This window comes from Nelusetta ayraudi, unplaced genomic scaffold (assembly GCF_046127955.1).
Source record: "Nelusetta ayraudi isolate G7.1 ecotype Tasmania unplaced genomic scaffold, CSIRO-AGI_Nayr_v1 ptg000019l, whole genome shotgun sequence".
Classification (NCBI taxonomy): domain Eukaryota; kingdom Metazoa; phylum Chordata; class Actinopteri; order Tetraodontiformes; family Monacanthidae; genus Nelusetta; species Nelusetta ayraudi.
In genome coordinates, this window is record NW_027466069.1 from 4,028,559 (window position 1) to 4,056,183 (window position 27,625).

General features: G+C 50.7%; 1 protein-coding gene across 2 annotated transcripts; it reads left to right on the forward strand.

Moving 5' to 3' along the window:
• The first annotated feature begins 333 nt into the window (after positions 1-333).
• Positions 334-27,056, forward strand: epha2b (eph receptor A2 b). 2 transcript variants are annotated; one of them, XM_076026483.1, is made up of 17 exons: positions 334-531; positions 1,273-1,352; positions 2,478-3,126; positions 16,265-16,420; positions 17,036-17,374; positions 17,468-17,598; positions 18,187-18,358; positions 18,470-18,569; positions 19,395-19,450; positions 19,567-19,692; positions 20,419-20,616; positions 20,738-20,799; positions 21,233-21,442; positions 21,533-21,682; positions 21,816-22,009; positions 23,009-23,164; positions 25,170-27,056. In XM_076026483.1, exons 1-17 carry the CDS (start codon positions 447-449, stop codon positions 25,276-25,278), a joined length of 2,973 nt encoding a protein of 990 aa, XP_075882598.1. In that variant the 5' UTR covers positions 334-446; the 3' UTR covers positions 25,279-27,056. The 2 variants fall into 2 exon arrangements, with proteins under 2 accessions (XP_075882598.1, XP_075882599.1); XM_076026484.1 differs by having other exon boundaries at positions 20,419-20,604.
• The last annotated feature ends 569 nt before the right edge of the window (positions 27,057-27,625 follow it).

The window sequence follows — 27,625 nt, forward strand, 5'->3', positions numbered from 1 at the left end:
GATTTCTTTCCACTTTCAAGCTGCACCTCAACGCGACAGGTTCTTTCTGAAAGTTGCGAAACTTTCTCACGCACCGTCCACAGGAAACTTCCCCCATGTCAAACACACACACACTCACACACACCCACTCGCGCGCGCGCGCGCGCACCCACTCACGCACACATTCCAGCAGGCGGAGCCAGCGACGCGCGCCGCCGCTGTCTTGTGAATGAGCTGCGCCGGAGCGCAGCGCACCTCTTCAGTGCACGGCGGCGGAGCGCAGCGGAGGGGTGCGTGCGGCGAGTGTGCGTGCGTGCGTGCGTGTGTGTGCCAGCCAGCCAGCCAGCCTGCCTGCCTGCCTGCCTGCCTGCCTGCCTGCCTGCGTGAGTGAGTGAGTGACCGAGAGAGGAAGGAGCGGACCGCTGGCCCGCAGGGAGAGAGAAGTAACAAGGAAAAGTTGAGCAACAATGGATTTCTTCTGCGGATTCAGACCTCTGCTCTTCACCTACGTGCTGATCAACGGGATCTTCATCACGCTGCAGACCAAAGAAGGTGAGCGGACCTTTGACTTCTGTTCTGGGAAAAGTTTTTTTTTTTTGATTTCTTTTCGCGTCGGATCTGTAAATGGAAGCGGAGCGACGGGCGCCACGAGGGGGTTCCGACTTGTTGAGAAACTGTGGAGAAACAAACACACTTTGTGCCGTCAAAGTTTGAGTGTCCAAGGAAAAAGTTTTGGCTGCAGCGGAAGTTGCGCGTGTTGAAGTTTAACGCACTTAATAAAATAAAAAAAAAAGTGCGATTATTCTTATCGGCGTCTGCATGTGCGCTGCTCTCCTACTCCCAAGCAGGTGAATTCTGGAGACAATTTGTCATTTTTTTTTTTTTTTTTTTTTTTTTTTTATAAACAAACTTTACAACTCATCGGAATCTGTCAGTGTACTCGGCATTTTCCTGGGTTTATATTTATGTGCACAGTAACTTTAGATTTGTGAGTCGGTGAGGAGATAACTCCGCGCTCATGCTCAGACTGGCCGTAAACCACAGCTGACAACTTTACCGTTTCACTTTTGAAATTCGAAGAATTCCTTTCAGCAGAAGGTGTGTTTGCTCTCCTGATTTGCGGCTGTCAACTTTGCCAAAAGAGAGAGAAAAAAAGAAGAAAGAATCAAATAAAGGAACCCATCACATAAATACATTTGAAGCCAACTTTTTAAAACTCTCACTCCAACCTTTTTTTTGTTTGTTTTTTGTCTGCTTTAGTATTAAAAGTGTGCTGCTCTGCTCTCTCCACAGAGGTGCTTCTGGACATGAAGGCCACGGGAGGCGAGCTGGGCTGGCTGACATGGCCCCTGGACCAGGGAGAACGGCCCGGGGTGAGTCCTCCTCCCTCTCTCCTCCTCCCCCTCCCTCCTTCCACCCTCCTCCAGCTCCCACGTTCCCACTTGGAATTTGCCTTTAGGATAAAATACTGCAGGCAGCAGATTTTACAGGATGGGAGCTGTGGACGCTTGACGCTGGTGTGGTTTTGCCTTCGAGTGCGCTCAGCCGTGCGCGCATACGTAGTCTCCCCATAAAAAACAGAGTCTGTCTAGTTCCCGACTGAGAGGAGGAGGAAGGAGGAGAAGAAGAAGTGGCGGCCGCGGCCTTTGACGGCAGGCGTGCGACGAGTCATGTCGGTGCTGCAGCGAGCCTAGACGGGGTAGCTGCCGAGAGCTCGGAGCTGGGAATACTTGTGGCCTCTTGTGGTTGCAAGGCCTCGGCTGCTGAATTGTATGTTAGGGAGCAATTAACTTTTTGCCGCATGTGGTACTTCTTTTTTTTTTTTCTGGGATGGGGGCAGGGGATCGTAGGTGGAGCTAATCACTCACAGCTACCTTTTTTTTTTATTCCTGCAAAACCAGGGAAGCAAAAGTCTGGAGGGGAACTTTAACTCGAACTAATGAACTTTACATCCGAACTGGGACGGCGCTGGTGCTGCTGACCAGTCGGCCCTCGAGCAACTGAGAGAACTAAACTTTTGCTGTTCTTCCAATGACACCTCCTTCCTTCCATAAAACACTTCAGTTTTACTCTTTGCACATACGGGAGGGAGCTTTACCCATGACTCATGTGAGAGTCTTATCGGTAACGATGACTATTGTCGTAAAAAAAAAAAAAAGAAAACTTCCACCAGCTGTTTAATAGACGCGTTGCCTGCGCTGCTGTTTCACAAGGGGTTTTTTTTTTTTTGGTTTTGTATTGTTTTGTTTTTGCACAGAGAGCCTCGCTCAGCCAACAAAGCACATTCCTCTAATTACCAGCACAGTAGTGGGTGGCAGAGAGGAAACCGCAGCATTGGGCCCCCTGTGGGGATCAGTCGTGTTTCAATAGGGAGACGTTATGGCAACGCACTGGGCAGCAGTTTTGTTTTAAATACAACCCTTTGCAGGGCCACAGTGACACCAGGTGAACTTTAGAGCCTCAGTTCTCATTCGGCATTTTCCCGCTTCTCCTCACAGTGGGAGGTGGTCCAGCGGACCCTCAACGGCTCCCAGTTCTACACCTACTCCGTGTGCAACGTGGGCGAGCGCGAGCAGGACAACTGGCTGCGCACCACCTTCATCCAGCGCCGGCAGCTGGCCTCGCGCGTCTTCGTGGAGCTAAAGTTCATCGTGCGCGACTGCAACTCCTTCGACGGCGCCTCGCTCACCTGCAAGGAGACCTTCAACCTCTTCGCCTACGAGGCCGACGCCGACGTGGGCACGGCCTTCCGCAAGAGCCTCTTCAAGAAGGTGGCCACCATCGCGCCGGACGAGATCACCGGCAAGAACGACCTGCGCATCAACACCGAGACGCGGGTGGTGGAGAACCTCTCCCGCAAGGGCTTCTACCTGGCCTTCCAGGACATCGGCGCCTGCATCGCCCTGCTCTCCGTCAGGGTCTTCTACAAGACCTGCCCGGCCACCGTCAAGAACCTGGTCTCCTTCCCCGAGACCATCGCCGGCGGCGAGAACCAGGCGCTGCGGGAGGTGGGCGGCGTGTGCGTGCAGAACGCCGTCAGCGAGGAGCCGCCGCGCATCCACTGCACCATGGACGGCGAGTGGGTGGTGCAGGTGGGGCACTGCCACTGCCAGCCGGGCTACGAGCAAGTCGGAGACGCGTGTCAAGGTAAGGAAACAGAGTCTGTGGGTTTCTTGTTTTTTTTCTTTTTTTGCAAAGGTTCCATCTCCCTCCTCAAGGGGGCGTTTTGGACCTTTGTCCTCCGCATTTGACCCATCCCGTGCGGGAGCGGTGGGCAGCAGCGGTGCTGCGCCTGGGAATCATTGGGTGATCTAACCCCCCGAGTCCAACGCCCAATACCGGGTGCCAAGCTGGGAGGCAATGCGTGCCATTTTCACAGTCTTTGGTAGGACCCAGCCTGGGGATCAAACCCACAACCTACCAGTATCAGGGCAGACACTCTACCACTAAGACCACTGAGATGGACCTTACTGGTTACTTAATTAACCTGTGTGTGCGCTTGCAGGATGCACGAGATTCTCATTTTATTTATTTATTTATTTATTTATTTATTTATTTATCTATCTATCTATGAGTGAACACGTGCAATGACTCACTGGCAAATTTAAATTCCTGTCGGTCATAAAAAAAACAACTCGTCCCTTGCGCATCGGAGGTTGTTATTAGCGTCGCAGGCTGGAATTCTCCCCGTGGCTAAACCCCCCCCCAACCCCGAACCCCCCCTCTGCAATGGAAGGAATGCTCGTGCCTCCTCCTGACATGTCCTGGCAGCTCCCCCCTCCCCTGACCTTGAACCGATACCTGTAAAATTAGGAAACGTGCTCGGGGAGTTTCACCCACCGGCGCTTATTAGCAGCGCGGCGCTCCAGCGGAAGATCGTCGGCCCTTGCGTTCCTGCCGAGCCCTGCGTGCTGTAATTTGTTCTTTTGGGGAGGGGAAGGGGGGTAATTCTCTGGTGGCGAGTGACGTGTGGACACCCTTGGCATTTCAACCCCACTCGTGAAAGGGAGGGGCGGCTGTGTCATGATTGTCAAGGTCCGGCCTCTCGCTGCCGCCGTCCGTCAGGTGATTTCCGACTCCTGTCATCGTTGCGTCCTGCTATCTGGATGTGGTGGGCGTGATGGTATCATAACTCCCCATAGGACCCCCCCCCCCCGGAACCCCCTTCTCCATTGGCTCGGCGGTCCTGGCAGGCGCTGCTGCCGCTCAAGTGGCGGCACAGAAGGGGTCCATTGTTGCGGGCGTGAGGGCTGTCGGAGAGACTCGGGCTGATCAAAGACGCCGAGGCTGGTGCTACTGTACTGTGATGGATTAGCATCTTGGAGGCCTCTGAGGAGGAGGAGGAGGTGGGGGTTGGGTGGAGGACACTGGGAGCCTCACACGCTTTCACTTTGTTCCTCTCCGGCGTGGCAGGAGGCAGCAGAGGCCCTCCGCTGCTCCCTCGTCGTCCGTCCGTCCATCTCTCTCTCTTTCTTTCTTTCTGTCCCTTTCTCTTCATACTTGGCATTGGGAGGGCGGGCGGAGTGGGCGGCGGGGTTGTATTGTGTGCCGCCGCCGCCACTCCTGCTGCTGCTGCTGCTCCTGCTGCTGCATATGAACACAGGCCGGCATGCAAGGGCCTGTCGGAATCCGCTCAATGACGGAGCAGCTCAGGCTTCCGAAACTGCTGCAACAGGAGCCTCCTCCTCTCCCTCCTCCGCACCATCATCATCCTCTTCCTTCTCCACCACCTACACGCACACGCTCACCACTCACGCCCACCTGGAAGTAGCGTTTGCAGACAAACTCGCAGCCTGTTTGTAATTGATTCTCTCGGCTCCCCTGCCGTTGGCAACTGGCAGATAGGAGCGCTGACGTCTCCTGTCAGTGCGTCGTTGGCAGCTGTGGGAAAAGCGTCAGCAGGAAGAGGGCGACGGAGGAGTGGCACACAATGGGGACGGAGGGACGGTCCGTTCGGGGCTGTTGGTTTAAAAACTAGGCAAAGAGCAGGAGAGGCGGCCGACAGAGGAGGTGAGGAATGGAATGCAAAGGTAGCTGAACAATGAAGCGCACTGTTTCCCACCTCCACCTCCACCTCCGTGTCTCTCCGCCTCGGCTGGGACATTCCTGATCAGTTTGCTGAGGAGGAGCCTCTCCCAACATTACTCCAGACCTGTGGAATTCCCAGGAGGAGGATATAGAGCAGCTCCGGGTCAGGACCTCACATTAGAGGAAAAAAAAGAAAAAGGCCCCCCTCTCTTAACAAAAAAAAAAAAAAAAAAAATCTGCAGCGGGAGAAGGAGCCTAATGAGAGGTCGGGAGACTCATGAGGGCAGTTGCAGATGAGGGTGGAAATGAATCACTGGGCTGCTGAGTCGCAGCCAAGACGGATGATTCGACGGCCTTAAGGTGGAATCTCACACAGACACGCAGTTAATCATTCTCCTGCTGCTGCTGCTGCTGCTGCTGCTGCTGCTGCTGCTGCTGCTGCTGCTGTTGCTGCAGCAGCGAGAGAAACCACAAAACTTTTGATTGCGCCGCTTTTTCTTTTTTTCTTTTTTTTCCTTACTAGCTCTGCTCCAATGTTTCCATGTTCGCCGATGTGTTCACTCACTTTTTATGACTCCCCCCGCTCGCTCCCACGGGACCTCTTTAAAGCAGAAATACTGCGACTCTCTCTGGTTTTTGTCTCGGGCTCCTCGTGGGGTTTTTCGCCGCCGTGTTGTTCTTGGCGTGCAGATCACTCGGACTGTGATTTTTTTTTTTTTTTTTTTTTCTGTTTTCTCTTCAGGCTTTCTAATGAGGTTTCTGTAGCCGGCGTGCGTGTATTGCTCCCAGCTGCACTTCAGTGGGTGTGTTAAAGGCCCGTTGTGTAAAATTCGAAAAGATTTGCTTGAATGAAATGATAGATTTGTGAGTTTATTTTTAGATTTGGTTGCTAAAAACAGACTAATAATGACTTTTTCCAGTATATTTATGTGATTAGAATGGCCTCGAGTACATGGATCTGTGTGGGATTTCCTGCTTTTACCCTGAAATCACAGCTGCTGTAATAAGCAAGTGAGAGCAAGTGAGATCAAGTGGGATGCTGGAGAACCAGCAATCAACTTTGTTTTCAACGCACTTTCAGACCATTCATAGCGCCAATACATATTGCGTACTGGACCTTTAAGTGAACGACGGTCCACTTGTGGGACAAACTCCAAATGATAAAACGCCTCACTTCCTGCGCGTCAGGTGTAAAAACCTTTATTGGGCGGCTGTAAATCACATCAGTCAGCAGTGCCAAGGCCTCACAACAGGCTGAGGTCTCTTTATGGAGGTGGCGCAGAGACAATAAAAAGTCAAACTTATTGCAGATTCATCAAATCTCTGGAGAACAAGAGGAGGCACGGTGGCCGGCAGGGCTTCAAAGATCGGGTGTGTTTTATGATCGGGATCGTTCAGGCCGAGTGAAGACTTTCCCAGGGTTATAACTGCGTCTTTGTCTCGCTGTTCTGATGTCTTTCTCTGTCATTATTTCTCTGTCAATTTATTGTTTCAGCCTTCGAACTGCTTCGTCATCTGTGGAATTTACACTTCACAAATTTACGCTTTCGCGCGAAAAAGACCCGTTTTTGATGCTGATTGAGGTGGAAACTAATTAAAAGTGTGTAGTGGTTAAGTTGTAGTGCATCGTATTTGTAAATGCGTTCCACATTGCTTCGCCATTGTGGAGAAATTAACGGTCGGTTATTTGGAAAATCCATTCAACGACAACGGCACCCGGTCTCGTTTTTGGGATTTTTGTGCGTTTTTTTTTTACAACCCCCGGAAAATAAAATTGGGACTATTTGCAATTTGTGGTGGGTCGTTTTAAATGGACAGCGGCGCTGCGGCTTTCCAACCGTGACTCACTGTTTACACCGTTTCCCTCCGCTCCGCATCACGCCCTTCCTTAGCCATAATCCCTCCTCGGGCCTTGTGCTGGGCTGCACACCTCAGCGCCCGCTCTCAAAGGTCCTCGACAAATAAGGCTCTAATCCCGCATCCAGGCTGCCGCGGCTGGTGGGCAGCAGGAAGGAGGCAGGCACACACACACACAATGCTGCACGCTTGGACGGCGGTGCGGCTAGTTTGGGTGGAAGCTCTTGTTGTGGCGGAACAGCTGTCCGCCCAGTTCCCGTAAAAGTTGTTACCCCGAGCCGGGACAGAGAGGTTCCCGTAAGCCGCTCTCTTCCCTCTTTGCCCTCCTCCAACTCTTCCTGACTCCCAAATGTAACAGCCGGTGACGGAGTCTCTCTTGGATTCCTGTGCGGCGCAGCCACTTTATTCGTACGGGTAGCAATTGACTCGGGTGTGTTTTTTTGGCCTTTAGCGCGGAGGCAAACTACCAGTTCTGCCCACGTGCAGTTTCCTCTCCGTCCCATCCTGCCCGTCCCAGGGGAGAAATTTTTTTTTATTATTATTTTAAAGCCAAATTTTCCCGCGTCTCAATTTCAGTTTATTTGAGGGATTTCTCAGCCCGTCGCTGGATTCCCATCCCCATTAGAACGGCACGGCTTACGGAACACGCCGTCGCACAGGCTCTGCCCAACGACAATAAACTAACAGAAAGAAAATAAAAGCAAAGTCTTCGGTCAGGGGGCCACAGTTGTCTTTGGGAGGATTTTCAGGTCAACGATGTGACACCCGTCGAGTTTCAAACATCCCGTTTCACACGACCCCGGCGGGTTTATTTAGACTGTGCGCAGTTTTGTCTGTTTTTTTTCCACCGGTAAATACATTTGTACACCGACGGACTGGTAAAGATAAATAGAGGCTAAATTTAAACAATGCCGCCAATCAGAGGCCCGGTGGTGGAATGCGAGGGGGCAGGCGGAGGGGCGCGCAACTGCGCCGCACCGACGGTTAATGCGTAAACACTCTGCAGGGCTGAATGCAAACTCGAGAGCCTCCACGGTTTGTTTTCTTGGCTGCTGTGTGACGTCGGGATTAGGAATACCCATCTGGGAATAAACCCTGAAGAGAGCCGGAGATCAAGTGTCTCCAGCAGACTTAAGCAAACCTTTTTTCGCTGCCTCGAGTCGCCCGCTTCGTCATAATCGCCCCCCCATTCCCCACTCAACCTTTTAAGACCAAAGCCTTGTGCAATTTCAGTTCAGCACACAAAGGGGCATGACACGGCAGCGCACCTCGGGATATACGGGCCTGGATTGAGCCGCCTTCTGCTCCATTTCACATGATGAAACTGTCTCAATCCTGCAGGATAATCCCCAGACCCAAGTCTCCTGTTAGGGCGAATATCCTTGGCTCTTGATCCCCGAAGCGGGTCTAATAAAATTAAACAGAAAGAAAAAAACGGTTGCAGGATGCTGCTCATTAGGATATCCAGTGCGTGTGTTGATATAGGGGAAAAAAGAAAAATTTAAACAGTTCTCAGAAACCGCCGCCATTACTGCTAGTCGCACGGATTCCTCAGATCTCCGGCCAAGTTCACGTCTGCCTGGCGGGCTACACTTTGGGGAGTTGGTTAGATAATGGCGGTGGTGGTGGTGGTGGTGGGACTCTGAAGTCGAGCGGTGTCATGCACGGTCTTGTCGGGGCCCACGTTCTAGGCCCCGGGTAGAAAACTGACAATTACGGCCAAACGAGATGACAGAAAATGCAGCGAAGACGAGATGCGGCGGCGGCGAGCGTGTGCAGCGGAAATAATGGCCCGTCGTTTTGTCGCGGAGGCCGAGGCTCCGAGCCGTCAGGAAAACGCTTCACATCTGGTGCCCGTTCTGGTTTAGCTTCAGCGTAGCGGCGGCTTCTGAGGTCCTGCAGCCCCCGGGGGTTTGTTTAAAATGTGCGTTTTGCCGCCGCGATGCTCCTCTGTTGTCTAATTTCGGGGGTTTAGTGTAATGGATACACCGTAACATGTTTTGGTTTTACAAAAATATTCAGCGGCAGTCCAATATTCTCATGAGTGGAAACCGCTGCGGTGTTGTAGTTTTTTTGTTTGCTTTGAACTCGAGTGTTGCCAGTAAATGTTTAATTTGAATGTAGCTGTATGTTTGTCTCTTTAAAGGGGGAAAAAAACAGTACAACTCTATTTAATGTAATTTTAACCAAACGGGATTATTGTGGAACTCGGATTGTAAACTCCTCCCATATTCCAGACCCTTCCTGTTGTTTTCCACAGTTTTCAACTGGCCTCCATATATAAACAGCAGCTCCTAGCTGTTGGTCTCTGTTGTGCCTCTTCGGGATTTTCAGAGCTGGCAGAACGTCGCCCGGCTGATCAGATACAGCAAAACAACAAGTGCCTGGCTGTCAGTTGAAACTTTGCTCTTTCAGTCATTAAAAATAATTTTGAACGTGGTAGCATTGCGCAATGTGCCCTGTGGTTTTACACACACCCAGCAAATTTAATTGCTCTGACAAGCAGAGCGTTTGCAAGAAGAAGAAGTTATAAAGCGAAAAACAAGTATTTTCAGTTAAAAAAACAACAACAAAAAAAACAAAAGGGGAATGCAAAAGTTTTCCGCAACTCAAATGCAGGAATCCAGTTTTTTTGTTTGTTTGTTTCTTTTTTTTTTTTTTTTAAATGCAAGTGTTATTTGTGTTGAGGAAGTTGGGACACGTTTCCGCTCGGTGACATTCCTGAGCCTGGAGGGCCTGTGTGTGTGTGTGTGTGTGTGTGTGTGTGTGTGTGTGTGTGTGTGTGTGTGTGTGTGTGTGTGTGTGTGTGTGTGTGTGTGTGTGTGTGTGTGTGTGTGTGTGTGTGTGTGTGTGTGTGCGCGCGCACAGGCCCTGTGCGCCACATTGTGTATTGTGCTGCCGTCGGTGTGTGAGGTCAGCACTTTCCTTCCCCCGCTGTCACTCGGCCCCCTGGCCGCCGCCCCTCCAGCGCTAACAGGACGAGCTGCCAGCGGAAGCCGGAGGTCTGCTAATCCCCCGCTGGCTCCTGACACGTCGGCTCGCTCGGCTTTTCCATTGTCGCCGCACGTCGAGCGGCCACCGCTCAGCCACTTTCTGTTTTGTTGTTCCGCCCCGATAAGTCGTTCTGTTTATTGCCGCATTTGGTCCCATTTTAGCCCCCTCCTCCACACCTCCCACCCCCCCACCCCTTCTTTTCACTCTTTTGCAACCAGGAAGCAGACGCGTGACGACGACGACGACGTCCAGTCTGCGACATTATTGTCGACCCCGCGTTGTTGCGAAACAGTGTGTTGTGTTTGCCACCTGGCTGTCTGGCTTTCACCAGAGGGAGTGAAGCTCCTCGGCGGCTCCAGCTGTGGCCTCGCTGACCTGCCTGTCGGCTCCGGACGGCGGCGCTCTGCACAGTGTCAGGCTGTTTTTTCTGGGCCCCGTTTCAGACGGAAGCCACTTAAATCGAGAGCTTCTATAACTGGACGGGTCTTTCCTTTAAGTGCCAGTGTGCTCGGCAGACCGCCTGCTGGCCGGTTATTGTCGTACCATAAAAAAAAAAGGGCACACTTCCTGCATTGCTGCCTCCTATAGAGCGGTAGAGTGCGAGACAAAGGCACTGGTGAGTTTGGCTCGGAGAGGCATTGATGAACTGGTCATTGTCCTGCGTCCTTTCGCACGGCTTGTGGTCTAATAATGTATTTGTGCGATGGGCACCGTCAGCGGTGATGTCACCAATTCCTCAGGTGGTCGGTCGTCATCGGCAGTGTTGTTGGGATTACTCCATAAAAGTAATCCAACTACTGATTACTGATTACTCCTTATAAAGTAATCCAATTACTACTTTAACGGCTTTGTTTCATGAGTAATCTATTACTTAACTTTACTTAAAAAAAAGATAAAGAAACATTTGAGAACGTCTTGTTTCCTGCACACAACGTACAACGGACCACAAAATCCTTTAATTTAGACGAGAGGAACTCAAAATGATGTTTATATTTCCAACAACGCCATGCTCGTTTTGGTGCGTCGTCGCACATCAATGACGTTGCCTGCACGGCTGCTTCATCAATCGGCGACATAATTGTTTTCTGACATTTTGTGGATTATAAGACATTTGTAGCTTGCAAAGTATTTCAGAAAACTAATGGAATCCTTACTTGATAAAGTGCATTTAAAATTATGATATAATTACCAGTTTTGCCAGAGCGATCCAGTTACATTACTCTGTTACTAAAAAAGAAGTTTAATTACAGTAGTGGATTCCTGAGTAATGGATTACTCGCCAGCACTGGTCATCAGAAGACTGCTGAAGCTAAAGAATCGCTGCACAATTGTTGCATTTGATGCGGAAACTCTTGCAAAACATTGTCTGTGTGACACGTTGTCTAGTGCCGCTGCCCCCGAGTGTGTCGTGTTGCGCTCCTCGCAGTCTGGATTTCCCCGGCGTGAAGGAGCTGAGGCCCCGCGTGACCCTGGTGTCAGCTCGGACGGCTCTCTGCAAACCATCAGGCTTTACTTTTAAGCGCTCCGAGCGTTGCTTTATGGCTCCCGGCCTCCGCTCTCTCACCCGGCAGCATCGCTCCTCTTGTCCGTGGACCCACGGACGGACGGACGGAAGGGAGTGAGTGAGGGGAGAAAGGGGGGATCGGGAGAATTTATTGTGTTTGTTAACGACCCCAGATGAAAGCCTGCTCGCAATTGTAAAACAGATGTAATTCCCTTACAGCTGCTCCATTGGTCGGCTAATCCCTTTGACTAGTGCTGCCACCCCCCATCCCCGCACACACTCACACGCACACACACACTCACACGCACACACACACCCACACACACACTCTTCCATCAGCACGCACACACCTTTACTGCTGCCCCCTCCTCCGACCCTACCTCGGCAACCTCTGACCTGGGGGCTCGCGTTACCGGCCTCCCCCTCCCCCCCCCATCACAGACCCCCATTGTTCCACGGTGCACCCCTCCGAACCTCCCGCACCCACCGCTGGGTGCCCCAACATGCTAATGACAAGTTGTCACTCCGCGTGCAAACAAAGCGACATGACTTATTGCAATTACAGGTCTGACCGAGGCAGGAATGAAAATAGAAGAAGGGGGTCTGGGAGGAGAAGTGACCCAGAGCGGGACTTCGCTCTGCTCCGCTCCACTTGTGTCTGGGGACTGGTCGCCTTTTTCTTTTTTTAATACTTTTATTTTTCCAAAAGGCTTTTTTTTTTTTTTTTGTTCACTGCTGCTGCTGCTGCTGCTCTCCTCCTCCCCCCCTCCCCTTTCTCCTCCTTCCTCCTTCCTCCTCCTCTTCCTCCTCCTCCTCTTCCACGCTGTTAGCATGTGTTTGTTTTACTTGGCCGCCGACTCCCAGCAAGCCGTACACAGTTTAACTCGCAGCTACCCCGAGGCAGACGTGACCTTTATGCCTCTTTCTTAAAAAGCCCAGCGCCAAACTCAATTGAAGCCCCCCACAAACCTCCCTCTCCACCCCTCCACCCCTCCCCCCCACCCCCCGCCCGCCACGGCCCGGCCCGGCCCTACCCAGAACCCACCTCCCACCGCCGGCCCTGAGGGGCGACTTGTGTTGTGGAGCCACCATGTTACCCCCATTCATTCATCCATCTAGCCGAGCGTGCATTCATCACTGTGGCCGTCTCATCCATCTTAACTCCCTCCTGCCGACACACAGGGAAGCTCCAGGGGGAGGAGGAGGTGGAGGAGGAGGAGGAGGAGGAGGAGGAGGAGGGAGTGGGCTCCCACTCGGCCTCTCCAAAATGTAACATGCCCCTGCACTCACTCACTCACTCACTCACTCACAGTAAACAAACAGGGAGCCACTCAAGGCGCACGGGGGGCCTCTCCAGTGACAAACAGTGCTTGTGCTCAGCGGCCAGCGAGCGAGCGAGGGAGCGGGGAGGGAGGGAAGGAACGCAACGCTCTCCACTTTTTTTCTTCCACTTAGTCAGATGTTTCGACTCAGAGCAGACCAAGAGACTTTGTGTTTATGAGAAGCATTCATCTACCCCCCCCCCCGCCCCCCCCGTCACTCCCGACAACTCCCCTTTCTTGGGGTTTTAGTGCCTGCGTCCATGTCGGCTTCCTTTCATTTCTGTTATTCTGCAGCCTGCGCGCTCGCTCAGGTATCCTCGGCCACCGTCTGGTCACGCTCCTCCGTGCTCGCGCCTGTTTGATTGGACTTCTGCGAGGAAGGAAGGCTGCATCAGCCTCGCACTTCCTGCTTCCTGTTGTGTCCCAGCAACAATCGCACACATCCCCTCTCCTCCATTCTTTTCCCCTCGTCCACTTACTTCATGGAACCGGGAGGCTTCCTTTCGCCGGACCTTGTTGTTTTGTCGAGGAATCTTCCAGTGGAACACCTCAGCGAGGGGTCGCCTAGTTTACCGTCCACTGGTTCCTGACTGGTTTTCCCCTACGATGAGAGCTGGATGTGAAACTGCAGTGAAAACACTTGAAGTCGTTTGTCGAGTTCATGAATCAAACCCGCAGCTTCTGTTCTGTCGCAGTTCAGCCCTTTTTTTTCCCCCAAATGAAGGCTACTTGTCAGCACAACCGACTCCCAAACTCACTCATTCTGTCCTATTTGCGTGAACTGGCCCAATCTAAAACCATGAGAACGTTAAGAACCTCGCTGGCGTGGGTCGGGGTCGTCCGGAGACCCTCAGCTGGAGAGGTGAAAGTGAAGCTGTGGAAGAAAAGAAAGGAGAGGAGGAAGGCCTCTCTGCCATACAGGCCTCCTCTCCTGTTGGGTGGTGTGCGCTGGAATGCATCATGATTATAGAGGCGGCGCGCAGCGTACGGCCATCATCTCTCCCAGAGCCGACCACGAGGCACTGCAGCGCGCACTGCTGCCCCAAAAAGAAGGTCGGTTCCTCCTCTATTCAGTTGCCATGTGGCATTTCGGCTATTCCCATCTGCATCGCTGTTGTGTGTGTGTGTGTGTATGTGTGTATGTGTTTTCTTTTTCTTTCTGGAGCTCTTGAATGGCATTTCATTCTCTTTGCCTTCTGCTCAGCGGTGAATAGCAATGTTAATGGGTTAGCTAGAAACCCTTTAAGTGATGAGTGGGAGGGAGGAAGGAATTTGGGGATTACGAGCGGCAGAGCTCGGGCTATGAATTGGGGTTTTTTCGGGGGGCAGCAGCAGCTGTTCCCCCCACTCAGCGCAGGAGTCGGCCCGGACTTGCCCTCTCTTGGCACTCCCCTCCTTTTCTCCGGCCCTCAGCAGGATACAGTATTCCTCCCTTTCTTCTTTCTCCGACCTTCTGTCGCAGCACCTCTGCATTGCCTCGTTCAGGTTAATGAGTAGCTGTTGGTGAAACAGCTGGCTGGGACTCGTGGTGTGTGTGTGGAGGGGAGTGTGGGGGCGGCCGCCCCTGGGGGGGCTCGGCTGCTGACTGGATGAGTGTGAGGGTCCACGGCACATGTGTCCGACTCCAGGTCCGCCATTTGCCATCGTGAGGTTTTATTTTAAGAGCTTAAAAGGTGCTTTGCAGAAGTCTTTCCTGCATAAACTACATCTCCAAAAATGCATAGTGAGGACTAGTTCCCACGTCAGGTGAAAACAACTTAGGAAATAACCGCAAAAGGACCCAAAACACCCAAGACGGTAAAAAAAAAAAAAACTGTTGCGGCAGGACAGCGATGTGAGGAAACTTTGAGCAAAGTTTATGTAACAACTTGTGTTTCGGTGACGTTTGTCTCTTGTCGACTCGAAAAAGTTGATTGATGCGCGAACCCAGGCGTTGAAAAAAATAATAACCCTGACTCTGGAGGAGTGATTGCACGCGTGCAGGCCAACACTTCCAGCCGCGACACCGACTCTGCCGGACGGACCTGCCAAGTATTTCTGCACCGGCCTTCATCCTCTCTGCGTCCGCACGCTGCCAACCGCAGCGCCGCACGGAGCGAATCACAATCAATCAAGTAAATCCCCCCCTGATTTTTCCGTAAACCGGCTGGTGATTTCCCTCCAGCGTGCGCAAGCGTGTGTGTGTGTGGTCGTCGGCGGCAGCCTTCAAAACGGCGTTTGCACGTTCGCGAAACCACAACTGCCTTCGGTCTCGTGTCGTCTCCGTCCTTGGCATCTTCTCCTCAACTCCTCCGGAATCTTGACATTGAAACTTGACTGCATCACCCCGGTGGGTCGCGCACCGCCTGTATTGTCTCAGCCGTCTTGGAAGTACTCCTCCGACTCTCCAAACAATCCAAACCGACTCCGGGCCGCTCGCATTCTGTCCGTCCCTCCTCCGCCAAGTCTCGTTTGCAACCGGCCGGCGTCTCTTGACATCTGTCGCTGAACTATTTAAAAATGCAGCCAACGTCTGGGAAGGCGAGGAAGGAAACGCGTGTTTGTGTATGTTTGTGCGCGTTAGTGTGTGTGAGTGTGAGTGTGTGTGTGTGCGTGAGCGGGCTTGGCAGACGGATGGGAACAGGTGACGGCGCAGCCGACATAATCCCCCGTGTTTTTGTGCACACATGCAGGCGCGGGCGCATGTGTGCGGTGTACACGCACCGCCGACTGCCTGCCTGCCTGCCTGCCTGCCTGTGTGTGTGTGTGTGTGTGTGTGTGTGTGTGTGTGTGTGTGTGTGTGTGTGTGTGTGTGTGTGTGTGTGTGTGTGTGTGTGTGTGTGTGTGTGTGTGTGTGTGTCGGCGAATGTGTGATAGTGTGAGGGCATGTGTGAGCCGCAGCCTGTCGGAATGCCCCTGCAGACCGTCTCCTTCACGGCTTCGCCCCCTCTGTTGGAAAAATTTCACACCGCATCAGCCTCGCGTTTCATGGCCGCGCCGGCCGCAGCTGGAGCCTCTACCTGCCGCGCCGCGTCTGGAGCTGGACGTGTGAAATCGGGAGGCGTCTTGTATCAACCGATAGGGTTTCAGAGAGCCGGTGGGCATCCGGGGGGAGGAAGGAGGGCAGAGGAATTTCATAAACTTGTGAGTGGATGTGGAGGAAATGGAGGTTTTTAGTTTCCTGGTACATCCGTCGTTTCTTTTGCCCTTTTCCTTTTTGTTTTTGTCGCTGGCCGTTGTTTTTTTTTTCTTTCTTTTCGGGCTGACTTACCACTGCGGAATGTCGTCAGACTGGCTGCGTTTGTCAAAAGTCAGTGAGGGAGCAGCAGCCGATTGGGGGGGGGGTGGGGGTGGTGGTGGTTGAAACGCTAATGAGAAGGAGTGTCAGGAGGATTTTTTTGTTTTTCGGAGACGGGGCCACGTGAGTAGATCTTACCTGGAACAGAAAGGAGTCACACAACCTTTTTCACCCCCTCGACTAAATCTGACCTTTGACCTTAATAAAGAGTTCAACTTAAAACCTTGTTTCTGCTGATGTTGTCCAGAAAGTCGACTTGTTCACTCGGCTCGGCTCACGTCAATGTGACCTTTCTGTTTGCAGAGTGTCAGCCCGGCTTCTTTAAGGACGCAGCGTTGGACAACAAGTGCAAGCCGTGTCCCGCCAACACACAGCGGCAGGCCGCCGGAGCCCTGTTATGTCCCTGCATGGACGGATTCTACCGGGCTGCATCGGACGCCCCCTCCGGACCTTGCTCAGGTAAAGAGCCCCCCGTCACCCTGAACGCATCATCATGGTGAGGTCGTGCTGCAAGTAGAACATTCCTGGGGCGTGTGTGTGTGTGTGTGTGTGTGTGGGGGGAGGGGGGGGGCGTGATGTCACTCCTCAAACTCGCTCTAGAGCAACGCAAGCATGTTGAAGCAGCTGCCTGCAAAGTCCGCAAAAAAAAAAAATGCACTGAAGTCGGCACTTAATCCTAAAAACTGAGCCGAGCAGTTTCCTGCCCGTGTTTTGCTGCTGCTTTGCAAATTAAGTCCCACATCATGTCGATTCTGACAATGTAGATATGTGCAAAAAAAACCAAAAAATATGTGTGGTTTGAAATTCGAATTGGAGAGGAAAAAAGTTTTCCCAAGAATGAAATGTGAAACCTGCTTCCGTACAACTCCTCTCAGATTGGTCAAGATGTGACTAAAGCTGGGAAATTACAGAATACCCTTTTTTCTTTTTTTTGTGTGATACCGTTTCCTTCCTTCTGAGGTGTTAAAAAAAGAAAATATATATATATATATATATCCGGGACTAAATAAGAAATGTTCCAGGAAAGACTCGCTGCTCCTCCTCCATCAAAAACAATCCTTTATTTCCCCTCAGGCCTCCCCTCGGCTCCCAGGGACCTGGTGGCCACCAGCAGCGGCGGGAAGCTGCTCCTGACCTGGAGCCCCCCGGAGGAGACGGGCGGCCGCTCGGACATCACCTACAGTGTGGAGTGCCAGCACTGCGAGGGGGCGCTGTGCCTGCCCTGCGGCGACAAGGTCCGCTACGAGCCGGCCAGCGCCGGGCTGACCGAGCCCCGGGTGGCGGTGAGCGACCTGGAGGCGCACCTCAACTACACCTTCACCGTGGAGGTGCACAGCGGCGTGTCGCTCTTCGTGGGACAGGCCAACAAGGCGCCGGCCACCAGCGCCCTGACCACCTCGATGCTCTACACAGGTGGCACCACCTTTCTGCAGGAATCATCAAACCTCACACCCTGGCTTTGTTTCTTTATTTATTTCTTTTTCGCCTTCTGATTCTTAACTTCAGATCCCCCCAAGATCATCTCCATGCGGCTGGTGGAGAAGACCACCAGCAGCCTGTCGCTGTCCTGGGACGTGTCTCCACGGCGGTGGAACAAACTGCAACCCGTCCGCTACGAGCTCACCTACCGGAAAAAGGTGCAAGGCTTTGTTTGCTTTTTATTCAGTGTTAGCTTCTTCTAGGTTTAAAGGTTAAGTGTGTAATATTTAGAGCTTTTGAGAAGAAACAGCGGCATCAAGTAGTTAAATTTAAGATTGCGACACTCTTACCACCCCCCCTCTCTCGAGCTTGCCAGTGAACTACTTTGGCCTGTCCAAACTTGGCTTCACCTTCTTCTTTGTTGGTTTATTTGAGGATGCGAGCAGTCACCCTAAATATGAAACTGTCAGGCAAATTGGGATTGTCCACACCAGGCTTCCTAAGAGATATGGCAGAGCAAGATGGCAACTAAGTGGGACTGTTGCTCTCTGTATATTCTTAAATATAAATAAGAACCGTTTTCTGGGAAAACTAAATATGTTTTATTCGACCGTGAGTATCCACTTTTGTTAATGTTTTTGTTAAGGTTTTTATGGACAGCATATTAAGCTTTTACCAATATAAAAGTCATAAACCAGGTCAAAATTTACACAATAGACCTTTATTGTAAATACGCTGAATAACACACATGAACGACGTCTAATCACATCAACTCATCACTCCCTCCCCTCGCTCCTCCTCTACAGGACGACAACCTGGACGTCACCACCTACGTGGTGCACATCCTGGAGAAGAACTCTGTGCAGATCTCGGAACTGGCGCCTGGCACCGTCTACCTGTTCCGGGTGCAGGCACTGGGCAGCGACGGCAACCCAGGAGGCTCCGGCGTGGAGGAAGTGTTCGAGACGTCCAGGGAAGGTACGGTAGAGACACGGAGGACACAAAAGCAAAATAATGAGGCGTGTCATTTCCTACCACAAATGAGAAACTCAGTGGTGTGTTTTTTTTTTTCTCCTCTGTGTTTTCCAGGATCTCTGACTCAGAACCCCACCGCCATCATCCTCATCTGCGTGGCTGTGGGGGCGGTCCTGCTCTTCATCGCGGTTCTGGCGCTGTGCCTGCGGCGACGGTCAGTATCCTCTGGTCTGTCTGTCTGTCTGTCTGTCTGTCTGTCTGGCCAAAGCCCCACCCACCACCACCATCATCACCACCACCAGTTTCCTCTCTCCTTTCCCCCTTTTCCTTCCTGCGGGGGCCTTCGCATGGCCTCTGCTTTCACTCCGTCCTCACCTCTCTCTCCCCCTCCCCCACACCGCCGACTTTCTCTTTCTCTTTCTCTGGATCTGTGTCCCCCCGCCGTTCACTGGGGGGAAGAATTTGCCATGAATGCGCCTTGTCATTGCTGAATGCTCGCATCCTCCAGAGTGTTGGGTCCCTTTTTTCCCTCCTTGTTTGAAAGGAAATCGGTGCCGGCTTTTGTTTTTTTTTCCCCCTGTATTGTTGCTTGATAAGAGGCGCTCGGTTCCTTCTGTTTCAGGCCGGCGGCCACTATGTAAAGGTGACCCAGGGCCGGTACTGTAGCAGGCTGCAGGCCCGTCGCTCTGTCCACCTCCCACCCTCTCTCTCTCCCTCCCTCCCTGCTTGTCCGTCTTTCACTCTTTTTTTTTTTTAATTTTTTCAAATGGGCTTGGCAAACACGCTCTGTCCGCGGCCTTTTATCCAAAGCCTGCTTCTGTGTGAATGGGCTCAGTGCAGCGAGGTCCGCGTCCCTCTGGAGAGCTTGAGAACGTCTTTGAAAAAAGAAAAAAAAAACCTTCCACAAAGGTTGCTATGCGCTATTGATATTAAAGTGGCGACATGATATAAAGACACGGGTGCATTTGCTGTGTGAAAGCGGGGCTGTTTGCCTATTTTTATTTGTTTTAATTTTTTTTCCTCTTCTTTTTAATTTAAGGAGGCGAAACTCTCACGCGAGGCAGGGACCAGAGGACACCTACTTCTCAAGCTCAGGTGGGCAGAACAAAAAAATAAAATAAAAATATTTTTCTTCTTCTTGTACATGTTTATATTTAGTTACCTACTTACTTACTTACTAACTTTCATACGTATTTATTTAATTCCAACAGAGCAACTCAAGCCCCTGAAGACCTACGTGGACCCGCACACGTACGAGGACCCCAACACGGCCGTCCTGAAGTTCGCCACTGAAATCCACCCCAGCCACGTCACCAAGGAGAAGGTCATCGGCGCCGGTGAGTGACGGCTCCGTCGAGACGATCCTCGGCGGCGGGGGCGGGGCAGGAGGGCCTGAGTGCCGAGTCGGTGAAAGATCTGCCCCAATTCCCCCCGAAATGCCCTGTTTGGATTGAGCCGTTTTTTTTTTCTTTTCTTTTTCTTTTTCTTTCTTCCCCGGCAGCTTAAGCGGCTGACTGACAGCGGTTACTTTAGCAAGATTAGCATCTGTCTGGCCTCATTTGCAAACGCACACAAAAAAATTGAGATATTTTCCTTTCGTGTCGACACACACACACACACACCTCAGCGGTGCAGAAACGGAGTGTATTAAGAGCCACCTTTTACCCTCTGAACCCCCGGTTCCCACGACGGAACCCTCCTCCACCTTCAGGCGTCTCCTGGTGTGACAGCTGATTCCCAGGCCTTGGCACCACAGGACATCCACTGCCGCTTACACAACTCCCTCCCAACACCAACACCCGGCCGGAACACACCCCAGCAGCACGGCCTGGGGCAAAACAGCCAGAAAGAGAGAGAGAGAGAGAGAGAGAGAGAGAGGGAGAGGGAGAGACTTCCACCTTCCTATTTATGATGCGCCGCACAAAATAAAAAAAACCTGCAGGCGAGAAAACCGAAGCAAATGTATCAGACGGTGTTTACATCCACTACACCCGGGTGCTTTTTTATCTTTTTTTCTTTTTTCTCCCCCCTCTCTAAACCCTCTGCCCCGTGTCGTCCCTCAGGGGAGTTTGGCGAGGTGTACCGTGGCATTCTGAAGGCGCCGGGCAGGAAGGAGTCGGCGGTGGCCATCAAGACGCTGAAGCCGGGCTACACGGAGAAGCAGCGGCAGGACTTCCTGAGTGAGGCCTCCATCATGGGCCAGTTCTCCCACCAGAACATCATCCGGCTAGAGGGGGTGGTCACCAAATGTAAGGACTTCTGTGAGTTTTCAGCGGTATCATTTTTCTCAAACTTTATTCCCCACCCCCCACCAACTCCCCTTGTATATTTAAGCCCGTTGAAACGCCACTTTTAGTCACATGACTTGTTGTTTTTTTGCAGTTAAACACGCTATGATTGTGACGGAATACATGGAGAACGGAGCGCTGGACCGCTACCTCCGGGTGAGTTGGTCTAATCTGTGGATGTATTGTGACAACTGGATACTGGACTGTGAATATGGCGGTGCTGCATTTTTTTTCTTCCAGTGGCCACTTGTGGTAGTGCAGCCAAAAATTCCATGTGACCCAAAAAAGAATTTTTCGGGCCATATTGAATACAAAAATACTGCAATACAAAAATAAACACTGGTAAAACAGTTAACAGGACAACCTGCGATCTGAAATCATGATAAATAAGTCATGGACTTTTAATCTTTCTCTGAAATTTATAAAGAATAAATTTATTATTCTCAGCATGACATCACAACTTTGTACATGCTCTTTGTCTCGTCTCGTTCTGATTGGCTAATGCGTTCCGAAGTTACAGAGGCATGATGGCATTTGCCCCAATGAAACGAGTGGGAGTAAACCTCCACTCGTCTTCCTTCCCCTCCAGGACCACGACGGAGAGTTCTCCTCCTTCCAGCTGGTGGGCATGCTGCGGGGCATCGCTGCTGGCATGAAGTACCTCTCCGACATGAGCTACGTGCACCGCGACCTGGCCGCCCGGAACATCCTGGTCAACAACACGCTGGAGTGCAAGGTGTCCGACTTCGGGCTGTCTCGGGTGCTGGAGGACGACCCCGAGGGGACGTACACCACCAGCGTAAGCAGAGGGCGGAGTTTGCCGATCGAACTCGTTGGCCAATCAGGCGGCGTTTTGAACCAGCTCATGTTTTTGTTTCTTCTCCTGCAGGGAGGGAAGATCCCCATTCGCTGGACGGCTCCGGAGGCCATCGCCTACAGGAAGTTCACCTCGGCCAGCGACGTGTGGAGTTTCGGGATCGTCATGTGGGAGGTCATGGCCTTCGGCGAAAGGCCGTACTGGGACATGAGCAACCACGAGGTGAGCTGACGGCCCCCGCAACCCCACACACCCTTCCGCCTCACCCCCACCGCCTCAGCCCTCCTCCGATTGTATCTGGGCCTCGTAGCCGTAACAGGGAAATCACATTAGTCCCATCTGGAACCTCTTGCAGGTGATGAAGGCCATCAACGAGGCCTTTCGACTGCCGGCGCCGATGGACTGCCCCTCGGCCGTTTACCAGCTCATGTTGCAGTGCTGGCTGCAGGACCGCGCCAAGAGGCCGCGCTTCGGCGACATCGTCAACCTGCTGGACAAGCTGCTGCGGAGCCCCGACTCCCTCAAGACCATCGCCGACTTTGACCCACGGTGAGGTTTTTTTTGTTGTTTTTCTTCGGACCCCCCGACCAAGCGGCTAATTTCCACCAGATGTGGGTGCGCTGCGACCCCGCTCTGACGTTGTCGCCAGTGGCAGCTCATAGAGGAAAAAGTACTGAGGATTTTTTTTTTTTCTTGATCAGATTCTGGGAGTTGCCTAAAATAACACATCTGGTTTGTTTAGATAATCAAACGAAAACTTCAGTTCTGAGGGTTTACCACGCCTCACTGTTACCGCATACCGATAATGTACTACTGCATGAGCACACTATCGGAAGATCGCCAGCTTCCTCAAAACATGTTAAAGAAATTATCATGAGATTGTTGCATTTATCAATGGGGCATTTGATTGGAAATGATCAAGTTCCCAGTGGTGGAAGTAAAAAAAATCTCCCAAACAAACTCAGATCTTCAGCTGAGGCCTTTGTCTTCTCCTCAGGTCTGGAACTGTGAAGTCTTTGTGTGGTTCTTTTTATATGAGCCACATTGTGTTCATCACAATTCAATTGTTCAGTTATTGAAGCTGTTATAACCTTATAAGGTTGAACTGGCCAAGAGTTTCCAAACTTTTTGAAGCTTCAGTTTCGAGGGTATTTTATCCCCCTTGGACTTGTTCTCGGTCTGCTTGCAGTGAAAGTCGAGGTTCTGTCAAAACGGTGCCAGGATGTTCCAACAAAGCTGTTCAAAGAGCAGCCTGACATCTTTCCTGCCAGCCTAATGAAAGAAACGTGTGTTCTCATCCAGAGCACCGCTCTGCTGGATTCACTTTTGTGCGCAAATGCACTTTTTATTTTTTCACCCGCCCGTTTAGCAGCAGCAGAGTGTGAGAACGGACCAGGAGGTGCCGTATCTTAATTATCTGTCGCCCGACTGGTTTTTTTTTTATCGCTCGCTGGCTTCCTGCACTGTAATTACAGTCCTCGCCGCCTCGCCTCTGTTGTGGGAAAATCTGGTGATTATCTTTTTTCTATCCCCTCTGTGCTCTTGCAGCATATCCATCCGCCTGCCCAGCACCAGCGGCTCCGACGGGTCCCCCTTCAGGTCGGTGTCCGAGTGGCTGGAGTCCATCAAGATGAGCCAGTACAGCGAGAACTTCAACTGCGCCGGCGTGGTCACCATGGACCAGGTCCTCCAGATGAAGAACGAGTAAGTGATGGAGGCGTCGGCGGGTGTTGAGGCCCTTTCGTCTGCAAATTATGTCATCATCTGGGAGCAGTGGAAGCGTTTTTCTCTCGACAGACGAAAGCATTACCATTACCAGCCTCCACGTCGCAGTCGATTCACTTGTTTTCCCCGAAAAAATGCTTCTTAACGGCCAGCGGAATCGTTTTTTTTTTGCTCCGTATAATTTCCAGCCTCGGTTACAACTGCAACGTTAAAGACGGAAAAAGTAATGGATGGGAGGTGGAGACGGTGGAGGTGGGGGTGGGAGGGAGGTGAGTGGAGGAGGAGCGGGAGGGGCGGGATCATTTGCGGCGGCTGGTGGTGAAGGCTTGTGGTCGGCTCCTCCAGTCTCGCTCCCATCCTTCTCCTCAGCCACACACCCTGAGAGCCTCGGGCACAACTTTTGCTAGAACCCCATGAGGAAAAAAAAACAAGCCACCAGTTTTTGCCTGTGCAGGGCAAAGTTCCTTCTGTGGCTTTCCCAACATAAAAGGAGTTGAATGGAAAATGGAGAAGAGTCTGCGGCGGCGGATTAGAGAGGTAAAACTGACGGGCGGCTTTGGAAGCCCCTCACGGTGGCACATTAGTGTTTGGAGGAAGATTGAGGAGGTGCGTCGAGCGGGAGCCTCTTCTGGGGAAGTTTGAGCGTCAGTGGATCTTCTCAGATGTGGAGCCGAGGGAGCGATTTTTTTTTTTTGCCGTTTGACTTAAAGGTCCCATGTTATAACAGTTTTCAGACGACTCCACTTAAACGTTCACCAGAAAAAAAAAAATCAAAAGAACTTAGCCTTCTGTTTACAGCCTCCTGCAAAAAATAGAAATGCAGGGGTTTAGCTGCTAAAACTGAGGCTTTGTTTGAAAGGTAATTAAAGGCTCAACTGTTTTCTTTTATTTCATGTTCTGATTTTTTTTTTTTTTTTTTTTTTTTTTAATTAAAGGACTTGTATTACAATCATTTTCAGACATTTCGTTTTCATCCCAACTCCAGCGGACACAATTTATTATCTGAGAAAAAAGTCGAGGGAAAAAAAACCCCTAAAAAACTACAAAATTTAGCTTTCTGTTTCCAGTCCCTCTAAAAATGATGCTTGATTGGAGATTCCAAATATTTGGAAAGGGGGGAAAAAATGGCGGTGTCAGAGGGCAGAGCCACATCTGGCGTTGTGCCTATTGTGACATCACAAAGGGCTAATTTCTGTGGGTTCTTTCAGCAGAAGGAAGTAGAGGATGGCCTTATTTCTCATGTCAGTCGAGTCACTGGAGACGCTGATTGTTCCTGGAAGTTGCTGGTGCAGCAAAATTAGCGCAACGGGGGACCTTTGAACTTTTGGGAAAACAAACTTCAGTAAACAAAACGGAGGGACAAATGGCCTGAAAGCTATTTTTATAATGATACGACTCTCCAGAAAGATCCTCCTCCTCTCCCACACGGCTTCCTGTCCCATACGTCCCACTGGGCTCTGATCATAATTTGGGAAGATGGGCAGACTGTGGCGCAGACCCGCTATTTTCTTTCTCTTTTTTCTTCTTTCTTTCTCGGTCACAGGGCGCCATGTGATTTCATGGCCCCGCGTTTGCATCTCTGGGCATCTGGTAGCACTCTGGGAACAGCAGCCCTCACTTCCTACCCACCCTCTGCTCGCCAGACGGGTGATTCATGGTCAATGGGGAGATTCCTCGTTAAGTCATTACGGCTGCAATTAAGGCCTTAAACTTTAGGCTGCCGCCGCCGCCGCCGAGCTACAGCGGCAGGTCGGTTTTCACGTGAAGCCCCCCCCTTTGAAGCCAGAGACGGTTTTGAATCCCAGCAGATTACCGAGGGCTGAGCGCGCCCTGCCACTGCCTGCCTGATTGGCGTCTGTCGACACTTTGTCACGTTTGCACGAGTGATTCTGGAGAAGCAGGAAGGACATGTTGGAAGACGTCCGGAGGACGGAACGCTGGCTCAGCCCTCACGTGTTTGTTTTTTTCTTCTCCATGTTTCCAGGGATATCAAGAACATCGGGGTGAGGCTGCCGGGCCATTTGAAAAGAATCGCCTACAGCATCCTGGGTTTGAAGGACCAGACCAGCACCCTGAGCGTGTTTGCTGTGTGATGGCCGCCGCCAAAAAATGGGAGATATTAAAGTTTGGGCACTGAGGCAGGACGGCCCCTGTGAACTCTAAAGTGAGCTGGAACACAAACTGCACAGACGGATCCGGATCGGCACCAGGGACCAGGAGAACCGGGTCGATCCGTCGGGGCAGAACAAAAACTGGCTGTACATTTGTGATTTCTTCATTCTTATCCTCACTGCTGGAAATCCAGCAAATATACAACAAGGCTGCGTCGACTAGACTGTATATTTAGACGTCTGTTTTTCTTTTTATCACCCATGTTTCTTTTTTTTCCTGTACAGATGCAATTCATCGCTTCATTTATTACTCACATTCTTTTTCCAAAAAAAATCACATTCCTGTTTCAGTTTTTAGAAAAACAACAACCAAAAAAAATCAGTCATCGAGTCAATGGCATCCTGGGTTTTAAGGGCCGTGATCATCGGACAAATAAGCCAATCGCACTGACGCACTGAGTGACAACCTGGAGGCGGGGATGATGTCACAGCGCCCCCTAGTCCGCCCTCCCTGTCGGACCAATGAGGACGCAGCGTCCGGAGGCCGAGCTGGCCCAGTCAAGTTGAAGAGACAATGTTGTACTGAGGCAAAAAACAAACAAAAAAAATGCAAGCTGCACTGTCCTGCTGCTGCCTCCGAGATAAAAAAAAAAGAAAAGAAGCTATAAACATAAAGAAAAAAAAGGTGTTTTATGAAAAATGTGGATACATTTGCGGTACTCTGTATGTACAGGATCTTTTTTGTTTTGTTGTGTTTTTTCATCACGTTAGGGCAATCATAAAAATGAAAATGGGATTAAAACTAATGTAGCACTTGAATTAAAAAAAAACAACAAAAAAAACAAAATCCCATCGTCTTGATGTGTCTTACAATTACAAAATAAAAGGGATTGTAATAAATACAATAATAAAATGGTTAGTTAGAACCGAGCTGTTTGTAGCATATATATAGGGAGAGGGTGAAGTTTGCCAAATGTAAAGCAAGAAGAAGAAAGAAAAAAAAAAACAAGTTTCTGGATGATAATGAGTCTTGTTTTGGTTGAGATGATTTCACATTTACCCATCGCTTAGTTTGCAATTTCAGCGCTGTCTCATTGTTTCCTCTTTTTTTTGATTCATTTGTCTGTTGGTTTGATATTGACGAGGGTGAAACTTTACGCCTTTGATAGTTCCGGACATTTTAGAAAGCAAGAAAAGAAAAAAAAAAAAATCATTTCTAAAGTGCCTGTTTGTGAAACATCAGATTTCCCACCCCGCTCCTTTCCTGTGTTTAATGGGGCGACTGCTTTGCTGGTGTGGCAGGAAGTGCAGAACGTACACTTCCTGCTGGGCTCTTCACTGACTGCAAATCAATGTGTTACTGATGTTCCTTCCTTTACTTGAATTTTTACTGTATTTTCTATGACTCTGTTGTAGTTTATATATCCATCTTTTGGAAAAGGGATTTATTTTTTTTGAAAACTTATTACTCCGGCTTTCTGGTTGCAAATTTTGCCTTCAGTGTTTTGGTTTTTTTGTCACGCTGTTTACCATATTACCAAAACTGATTTCTTTTTTTCCGCTTCTCTTAGTTTTCATCACTTCCCCAAAGCGACTCTCGGCCCTCAAACTACCTTTCCATATCTTTTTGAGAGCTTCTCCATCAAAGAGCAAACGTTTGCTTTCCCCTCCCCTCTGTTGTTTTGTACTATTTAATAGCTTATTTATTTTTTACTCTTTTTATTTATTTATACGAATAAACACTGAGCTGAAATTCTAAATGAAGGGTGTTCCCTCTGTTTCTAATGTTTCCTCTTTAACTTTAGAATGATTCAGACCTTCGATTCCCTTTGAGTGCACTAGTGGAGTGATGTCCCGGGTCGACCGTCTGACAGACAGAAAGCAGAGCAGAGTGATAACTGTTGCTTTAAAGGACCCTTAATTCCAAAATTCACTTTACCTGACCAACGTGTCCCTCCAGGCTCCTCACAGATAAGAAAAAAGCCAGTTCACTTGTTTGAGTTTGTCCACTTTTCAGAATTGGTTCTTTGTGATATGACAGAACAATGGACAGAATACGGGCCCTTTAAAGGCAGCAGTGGGCGGTTCCACCCGCAGGTTCTGTCCTAATGCTGCCCTTCGCTTTAATGCCAGACTCAGAACCTCTAATGTTCATGTGCCGCAAGTATACAAACACGCTCACAGACACGTCAGCAGTGACGGACAAGTCTGAGATTTTGAAATGCCTAAAAAATTAAAACCATCCCAATATTAAACTCTTAGAACAAAAACAAACTCTGCAAAGCTCAATATTTACGAAATGGATGAACGAGAGATCCCACTCATCTGC

Coding starts and splice junctions, on each gene's coding strand:
- epha2b (XM_076026483.1), top strand. CDS start 447: ATGGATTTCTTCTGCGGATTCAGACCTCTGCTCTTCACCTACGTGCTG. Junction 20,617..20,737: donor CACCAAATGTAAGGACTTCT/GTGAGTTTTCAG, acceptor GTTTTTTTGCAG/TTAAACACGCTATGATTGTG. Junction 21,683..21,815: donor GGGACATGAGCAACCACGAG/GTGAGCTGACGG, acceptor AACCTCTTGCAG/GTGATGAAGGCCATCAACGA.